The 10000-nt window shown below is 42.2% G+C and overlaps 1 protein-coding gene across 1 annotated transcript in view; it reads left to right on the top strand.

Moving 5' to 3' along the window:
• kcnt2b (potassium sodium-activated channel subfamily T member 2b) overlaps positions 1 to 10000 on the top strand; it is a 124625-nt gene that overhangs the window by 47687 nt on the left and 66938 nt on the right. Inside the window, exons 7-10 of the mRNA XM_063220083.1 lie at positions 2110 to 2184; positions 3344 to 3427; positions 4898 to 4992; positions 8083 to 8263. Coding sequence (XP_063076153.1) covers positions 2110 to 2184; positions 3344 to 3427; positions 4898 to 4992; positions 8083 to 8263 — 435 coding nt within the window. The remainder of the gene's footprint in view (positions 1 to 2109; positions 2185 to 3343; positions 3428 to 4897; positions 4993 to 8082; positions 8264 to 10000) is intronic.

Raw genomic sequence — 10000 nt, 5'->3', positions numbered from 1 at the left:
CAGCACTTAGCACATCCTTTGAAGTAAGCTGCCACTGACCATCCTCCTTCGCCCTCCAGCACACTCACATACACACACACATGGATGCATGTACGGACAGACCTGTACACACACATGCACGCACGCATATACACGCACACGCACACACGCACGCACATACATACATTACAGTTTTTCTCGATTGCTTACACACAATTTTCTGAATCAGTTCTCGAATTCTCAGAACTCTACACACAAATCTCCAAACCTCACACGCAACGGGCAGAACTCTTCACTTCCTCTGAAAAATGCACGTCTTGTCTCAAAACAATGTACTCTCTTCTAAAAACCTCATTTTGTTCTCAAATGACACACACAAGCAGGCATTTCAATACAATCTTATGTGAACCATTGAACACTAATATGCACAAGGTAAAACTCTACACTCAACTTGACACACAGTAGAAACTTATTTTCTTCACTGTTCTACTCATTAAAGAGAGTATTTTTCTGTAGTAAAATACTGAAATATTGTTTTTAGACTCAGAGTACACAAATGTGTGGCAAAAATATATTTTACATATTTTTCTGACATTTTTTAAAAATGTACTAATTTATTGTAAAATATTGGGTAACCACATGAAAGTGATCTCTTGTATAACATCTTTTGGAGTTCAAAAACTAAACAAATGTGTTTTCTCACTGCATCCACTCATGTTTTCATCAATATCACATGCAATGTGTGTCCTTATGGGGTGATGATTTCAGATTGTAAACCGGTATGAAGAGAGTTTGCCCATCTGATGAGGAAGTGAACATAGGGTGGCAGTTGATTTTAGTATTTTGAATGACAGTGTGTTCAATGCGACAACCAGGGTTTTTCTTCATGAAAATTGTGTGTAATCCAGAAAATTGTGTGTAGTGGTTTGAAAAGAGTGTGTTTTAAAACTGAAATGTGAGTGTAAATAAGGAATTGTGTTTAGTGTTCAGTGACATTGGTTAGGGGAGTTGGGAAATGGGTGAGATGTTCCGAGAATTGTGTGTGAAGTACCAGAACTTATGTGGAGGCAATCGAGAAAAACTGTAACATACCTGTACACATGGATGGACGTACGCACGCATGCACACACCCACATGGAAATACACACACACACACACACACACACACACACACACACACACACACACACACACACACACACACACACACACACACACACACACACACACACACACACACACACACACACACACTAACACGCTAACACATACACACAGGGGGAAACACACAGCGACACACACACACACACATCTCCCTGTGTCATCACCACCCAGCCCTGTAGCGATTAAGAAGTGGGTGGCTGTCAGGCTGAGCAAAGTGCTGGTGTGTGTGTGTGCATGCGTGCGTGCGTACAAGCGTGCGTGTGTGTGTGTCCTCGGTGGTTGAAAAAGTGTTTGTGATAGTGTCTGCAGAGAGGCATTGATGGTATTTGCGATGATGGGAACCACGAACAGTCTCTCTCTCTCTCTCTCCCTCTCTCTCTCTCTCTCTCTCTCTCTCTCTCTCTCTCTCTCTCTCTCTCTCTCTCTCTCTCTGGTGATGGTGGGGGGTGTTACAGGCAGGTTCAGGGACAGTCTGCAGCTCAGCTTAAAGCCCATTGATTTACACAGAATAAACAAAACACAAAAAAGCGCCTTTCCCTCCCTCCCTATCTCTGTCCCTCCGTCCCCTCCCACGCGTGCACAGCAGCAGGTCGCCTATAAACAAGCACTTGCCACACAAAAGGCTTCCCGGCGCTAAACGGATGACGTGTCAATCGAACACAGGAGCTTAGCCGGGGCTCTTGCCAAGAAAAGCCCCAAACCTCTGAGGCCAAATATGTGCCGCGGAGGCCTCAATGTGAGCTCACGTTTGTTTGTTTTTTTTCATAATAAGCAAAGCGCCCAGCGGTGACAAAAAAAGGTTTTCATGGAGGTCACTACACAAATGCTTTTCCTTGACCTTCTCTCTCTCTCTTTCTCTGTGCGTGCATGTGCACGCGTGTGTGTGTGTGTGTGCGTGCGTGTGTGTGTGTGTGTGTGTGTGTGTGTGGGTGTGTGTGTGTGTGTGTGTGTGTGTTTGGTTTCCAGGGCAATGTGTGGGAGCAAGTGCTACGCATCCCGTTCATCCTGGAAATGATAAGCACCGTTCCCTTTGGAGTCACTGTGAGTAGCCCAGGCCGCCGCTAAATGACTCTCTGACACATGCACTGATTAGGAAATTAGCTGCAAGAAATTACAGTTACAACTCATTACATCAGCTAACACTGTGCGTCACCATAGGAACATTCCCTCATCCTAACTCCCGTCCTCGACCCGTCTCCAACTGCTCTTTCGCACTTTTGATAGTGAATTTAACTTTGTCAATGACGTGATTGTCACGACTCATCGATGTAGAAGAACAGTAGATTCTCCTTTGTATTGGAACGAATGGCTCAGTCAGATCACCTCTACATTTTTTTTAAAGTCCGCAACACTCCTTGTCTTCCTGGTGTTTTGTTTTTTCAATAAAATTAGCATAACATGAAAATTTCGACATGACTAGGTCTTCACCACGCAAAGTAAAAAAAAATATGGGAATGAGTGCGGATAGTTGATCACTTTCTACAATCATCCACCTACAATCACTCTATAGTCAGATTGCTACTTTGTTTGTTTGGAATCATTGCCAACTACCGATTATATAGAAGACAGTGGGGTATGTCTATGCTACCAGATGCTACTTTTCCTCCTTCAAATGCATTGACTTGAAAGTGCCTGATGTCCTGTAACAAAAGCAAATTGAAAATGCTTCAAATCCATTTAAAGGTGCACTGTGTAAGATAGTGACCAGAGTATATATTTCAACTATGCGGGTCCCCGAAACTGGGCTACCTATTGCCAAATTTTATCTTTTCATGAATATTAACTAAATAATGAACTGATTTTTACTAGTATGTACAATGCTTACATTTTGCTATAGGCTTTGTTTACTTCTGGACATTCAAAATGTCGAACATGGAGAAAATCCTCCTTTTTGTGTATGAAAAGTGCAATTTTCCCGGTCATAACGAATACCTAGAACTTGATGGTGGTGGTAAGTATTTGTGAGAAAGGTAACATTTGTGAATGGGCAGCATGAATTCTGGAAATAAACTACTGAAAATATTACACAGTGCACCTTTAACTGAATAGAACGGAACCTTGCTGCAAAGTTCTAATATACAGTCGTTGGTCATGACTAATGTGTGTGTGTGTTTGGGCTGTGTGTTGTGATGGTGTTGTCACAAGGAGGTCTACCTACATACTTACTGTATCATTGTGTTGTCATGATGTCATTGGTCAGGTGATTTTGCCGTCGCTAAGGAACCTTTTCATTCCCGTGTTCCTAAACTGCTGGTTGGCCAAGCACGCCCTGGAAAACATGATCGTAAGCGCACACGCACACGCACACGCACACGCACACGCACACACACACACACACACACACACACACACACACACACACACACACACACATAAAGATCTCAACACACACATCCCCCACCACACACACACACACACACTATCATCAGCAAGTACACATGATCATCAACATGCACACACACAAGCATGCTCTGGAGAACATGATCATAACCACGCGCACACACACACAGACACATATGCACGCACACATACTCAAACACACACACACACACACATACTCATCAGCATAGTCACACGCATTCATTCACACACCCAACCACACACTCTCTCTCTCTCTCTCTCTCTCTCTCTCTCTCTCTCTCTCTCTCTCTCTCTCTCTCTCTCTCTCTCTCTCTCTCTCTCTCTCTCTCTCTCTCTCTCTCTCTCTCACACTCACACACACACACACACACACACACACACACACACACACACACACACACAATCATCAGGATCATCATTCACACACAAACACGCACACACTCACACACATACGTGTGAGTAGCGCCATCTGTTTTGTGCACAGCTGTTGGCCTCAGCAGTGTGTGTGTGTGTGTGTGTGTGTGTGTGTGTGTGTGTGTGTGTGTGTGTGTGTGTGTGTGTGTGTGTGTGTGTGTGTGTGTGTGTGTGTGTGTGTGTGTGCCATGTGTGTGTGCCATGTGTGTATGCCATGTGTGTATGCCATGTGTTCCATGTGTTGGGAAGCCAAATGTTTGCCAACCTGACAATCAGCTTCCAAAGCATACAGTACAGTATCTGTCATTCAAAAGACCTTCTAACATTGACAATTCTTTTGGGAAATAAAGTGTTATTATTTTGCAATTTACACACATTGGTCATGGTGGTGGACAATATATCACTTGTTGTTGCCCACCCATACCTAGCTCTTTAATATTTAATAAGAGAAGAGTAAATTATGTACATACTGTAGTACCAATAAACAAACAAATAGCAGATAAACAAACAAATAGCAAGTAATTACTCTAGCCTATATGGAGGACGATTCTTGGCTGAATTCTGCTAACAATTATTATATAGCTTCAATTCTCATTAGATAGCTGGTCAAATCATTTGAATCTGTAAAGCCACAGCGTTATACATTTGCTGTTACTAGAATGGCAAGGACCAAGTCGTAGTGCATTGCTAACGGCCCCGTGTTATGCTTTTCAATGTCTATTACAATGTTCCACTAGTGCATTATGGGACTGCATATGGCAGGTGTAGCGAAAATAACCAATGGCATTGAGTAAGCAATGAATTATTTGTTTGTCTGTTGAACCTTGTTCAAGACTATACTCCTGTCATTCACACACTCTTCTCTTTCTTCCATTCTCCCCCCTCTCTCTGTGTCTCTCTATCTCTATGTCTGTCTTTCTGCCTGTCTTTCTGTCTGTCTGTCTGCTTGTATGTGTGTCTCTCTCTACCTGTTTTCCAGAATGATCTGCACCGTGCTATCCAGCGTACGCACTCGGCCATGTTCAACCAGGTCCTCATCCTCATCTCCACACTCGTCTGTCTCATGTTCACCTGGTGAGTCACTGGTCTGTGTCATGTTCACCTGCTGAGTAACTCACACTCATACTACACCACACCAGGAGAAAGAGGAATGGGACAACTCACACCTACTACACCACGCTAGGAGAAAGAGGAATGGTACAACTGGTTCAACAGCTACAACAGATGGTGGTTTGGAGGTGCTCTTTGGCCGATAAATATTTGAAATAAAAAAGCAGGATGCCAAGAAACTCTTCTACCGCTTCAATATAAAGACTAGTTCATGTCTGAACTTAAGTAATTAAAATTAAAATGAAATTACTGCCAAAATGAAAAGTGCCTCTACACTAGACTCTCTACACCACACTAGACCCTCTTCACCACTACCTGTTTTCTTTCAGTTTTAGTTATTCTACTATATATACATTATAAATATATATATATTGATATATATTATTATATTACTATTATTATTATTATTATTATTATTATTATTATTATTATTATTATATTTATTATATTTATGCAGTGTATGTATCAGTGCTATTACTCGAGTCTGGAATCTTTTTGGACTCTGTCTTGTCTCTGACTCGAACCTCTTTAGACTCGGACTTATCTCGGACTTGACTAGTCTGGTCTTGGCTTGGACTCTGCCAAGGTGGACTTGACTACAGCCCATAAAAATATATCTCACTGGGTTTTATATCCCATTTAAATGTCTGCACCAAAGTGAGTTGCTTTCAATCTCATTGTGCTTGGTGGTATGCGCAAACAAAGCGTAATCCACCATTAACCTTTAAGAATAATAACAAGAATTCCACTCTGGATGTGTATAGTGTAAATGGTACATATGAAGAGTGCCAATGAAAAGGATTTCATTCTATTCATTCTATACAGTATTTCTGGGTCTGGAGCTGCATGACTGAACACCCATAAATGTGCACCCATTGTGAATAACTATTTCTCATATGTTTTATTTATGTATGATTTAAAAGTATTTTATACTAGGGTGAACTGCATGCAGTAGTTCCATTCTTGTTTGCTGTCACCACTGTGAAACGTACATTTATGCATATTGAAAAACACAATTTTACGGTGAGAAATATCTTCATGTGCCTGCAATTTATAAGTAGAGTAGAGTAGAGTAACTTCCCAGGGGGAAATTCAGGAGTAGTGGTAGATCTTATGGGAGATAATGGAAGTAGGCTATTGTGCTGTGTGTCCTGTTCATGACTGGGATTCATTTATGCTGCTCTGATATATCCTGGGCAAGACTGAAGAGCTAGATGCAGCAAGATGAGAGAGTGAGATATGCAAGGCGTGCTTTGTTAGTTTGCCATGTGTATTTTTTGCTGTGCGTGCATGTGTGTGTGTGCGTGTGCGTGTGCGTGTGCGTGTGCGTGTGCGTGTGTGTGTGTGTGTCCGCATGCATGCATGCATGTTTGTGTGTGTGTGTACGCCTACATGTGTGTGTGTGTGTGTGTGTGTGTGTGTGTGTGTGTGTGTGTGTGTGTGTGTGTGTGTGTGTGTGTGTGTGTGTGTGTGTGTGTGTGTGTGTGTGTGTGTGTGTGTGTCTGTGTGTGTGTGTGTGTGTGTGTGTGTGTGTGTGCGTCTGGGTGTGCGTGTGTGTGTGTGTGTGTGCATATGTGTGTGTGCATATATGTGTGTGTGTGTATGTGTGTGTGTGTGTGTGTGTGTGTGTGTGTGTGTGTGTGTGTGTGTGTGTGTGTGTGTGTGTGTGTGTGTGTGTGTGTGTGTGTGTGTGTCTGTGTGTGTGTCTGTGTGTTTGTGTGTATGTGTGACGTAATAGGGAATGAGATGGAGGTGATAGGTACACTAGTGAGAGGCAGTGCTTTGTCTGGCAGCAGCTCCCCATGGAACAAAAACACTACAGAAGCCTTCTCCATCATGTCACACACACACACACACACACACACACACACACACACACACACACACACACACACACACACACACACACACACACACACACACACACACACGCACAGGCACACACACACACACACACACACACGCACACACCTGAGAGCATAAAGGGTGACACTATAGAGGGCAGCTGGGAGTGTGGAGTGTGACCTTTTCGCCATTGACAGACTGTTGACTCAACACGCTGTTCTACTGTGCAAACACACACACGCATACACACACACACACACTCGCACACACACACACACACACACACACACACACACACACACACACACACACACACACACACACACACACACACACACACACACACACACACACACACACACACACATTTATGTGCAGCACAGCACAGTACAAACACTGTGTGAAATGCCATGCAACATGCCCTCCTTTTTAAGCCAGCTTAAATAGTATGCACATCAAAGGTTTCAAATGGAGCTGTTCAATTTCCTATAATTTGGCTCTCTTTTCCTCTTTACACTTTTATCTCTTTCTTTCACACTTCATACTCCTCTCTGTTGCACTCTATTCCTCTATCCCCCTATTCTACTGTTCTTTTTATCTGTATTTATTCTTCTTTTGTAATTGGTCTTCGTCTATATGGTTGGGGGCTTCATGACTACATGCTGTGTTGACCTGTGTCCCTGGTTTTTATGAGCTGGTGTCTGTTTGTGTTTTTAAAAACCTGCCTCATACTAATTTCCCCCTTGGGGACCAACACATCTACTTGAACTTGAACCACTACTACTCTCAAACACACCATCACCAATACTTACTATCTGTGGTGACTAGAATCTGGAAATAGTCTAGTTTGAACGGTGTGTCTATCTCAAAAGACCTAGGAGGAGTACCGTTTTGAAATGTCCACAAATTTCTAGTCCTACGGCAGATAAACTGCAAGGAGCAATAAACAGGACTCTAATATAAGAGTAAGTGGGGCTTGCTGGGTCAAGCCCACTTAATGCTATTTCTTCATCTGTCTAATGTATGTGACATCCAGCACCCGAGAATAGTATAAAATGGCAGCTGCAACTATAATGCAACAGTAATAATACAGTTTTCCTCATCTATCCCAGTATATGTGGTATCCAGCCCCTGGGAGTACTGCACTACAACTAACAATAATACAATATCAATAAATAGTGACAATGATATTTTCTTCATCTGTCCTAGTATATGTGGTATCCAGCACCTGGAGAGGGCGGGGAACAACCTGACGCTGTTCGACTCTCTCTACTTCTGCGTGGTGACCTTCTCCACGGTGGGCTTTGGGGACGTCACGCCGCAGATATGGCCATCACAGCTGCTCGTGGTCATCATGATCTGTGTGGCCCTCATCGTGCTGCCCATACAGGTGGGTCATTTTTCAAAAAGTTGGCTCAACAACCAGTTGTTTTTTACAAGGTCTTTGGGTGCGAGTGAATAGCAACGTTCATATTTTGTAGAATGACAGACAGACGTTTCGGCCTAAGCCCTCTTCAGCGTCCTCAAGACTCTTTTTTCTTGATTTTTTATTTCATGGATGCTGTATGGTCGAAACGTAATCCTGCCATGGAATAAAAGAGGATTTTAAAGTGTGCAGATTTCTCACTCCAAAGGCTCCTGGCTACACCTTCCTCAGCCTCAGCGCTCAGCAAGCCGTTCTTTGTTCACTGATTGGATATAAAAAAGAATTGGTTTAAAGGCAAGTTGGCGCCTGAGCAGAATTGATGGAGAAGAATAGTCATGAACATACAGTAGCTTTGTGGAAAGACATTTTGACAGCACAGAAATAGCCAGAGGAAGATAAGTGTTGCTTTGTGTGTTAATTGAGACCAGCAGCGGGTTCAAAAGCCATTTGCACATCCTGAATTGGAGATGCCACATTTCATTTCACTTCATTTGATTTAGTTTATTCATCCCACAAGCGCATATTTTATTGTAACCATTTCTGGAAACGTATTAATGTAGGCAACACTCTATTTTCTGTCTTGTACTTTGTGTGGTATGATGTTTAAATAGCCATAACTGTTCAATTATGTGAGAACACTGAGGAAATCAGAACTCCCAAACACGCCTGTATGAGGTATGCATAACAAACCTGTACAAATGGGGTACCTATGCATAATCCAGACAGCAGTCTAAAAGTAAGTAAGGTTTGGAATAACACTTTGGAATAACAGCCTCTTAAAAAGCTGTATTAACAATTAATGAACTAATCATAAACAAAACGTTTAAAGAATTTGTAAAAGAGTAACAACCAACCTCCATTTTCAAAGCGGAGTGGGAATCTGCTCCTGCTGGATGAGTTGGATGTTTTTTTGCCTGCTGGACACTTTTACCAAAGAGGGTGGAGAAATAAAGAGGCTTCAAAACCCGCCCACCCAATGCAAAAGAGTGTACTCAAGTTGGGTCTCCTAAGGGGGCGTTGTCCCCTCCTTCTTCTTCTATTTTTGAAGTGTTTGCACAAGAAGTGCGCTACCGCCATCTACAGCGCTAAGGGGACTCCGTTTATTCTCAACCTCAGGACTCCGAATGTCTCCTAACCGAAGGTCTCCAAAAGGGGTGTTCACCCGACAGAAAGTGTATACTAGAAATGAACTAGAATGACGTATCTCTGTTTATAAAATCTCTGCTTTTACATAGCATTGAATGTAGTATTTCTTACTCATTTACAAACATTCAGGGACACAAGGTAGGATCAAAAGGTTAATTAATTACTGTCTCAAGTCAGCTGATTGTTAAATGAGTCATTAGTAAGTGAAAAGTGACTCTCCTCCTGACCACTCTCCAGTCCGCTCTCCGCCATTTTGAATGTCCAGAAATAAGGCATTTTTAGCTGCAAAACTTACCTTCCTTGGTTATACTAGTAAATATTGGTTTTTTATTCATTAATATTCATGAAAAGATCAAATGTGGTAATTGTCAGCATAGTTTCAATGACCTGCATATTTGCAATACCTACTCTGGCCACAATCTTGCTCGGTGCACGTTTAAAAATCTGTGCTTGACTATAATACAATAATTATTACTCACACCATCAGACAAAAGTTTGTTTGTCTTTTTAGGTGATGCAAAAAAGAAAAACAACAAAACCCCTAAGCCAACAGTA

The sequence above is a fragment of the Engraulis encrasicolus genome, chromosome 2 (genome assembly GCF_034702125.1).
Source record: "Engraulis encrasicolus isolate BLACKSEA-1 chromosome 2, IST_EnEncr_1.0, whole genome shotgun sequence".
Classification (NCBI taxonomy): Eukaryota; Metazoa; Chordata; class Actinopteri; order Clupeiformes; family Engraulidae; genus Engraulis; species Engraulis encrasicolus.
Note: the sequence above shows the minus strand (reverse complement) of the source record. Positions and strands in the feature narration are given on the sequence as shown.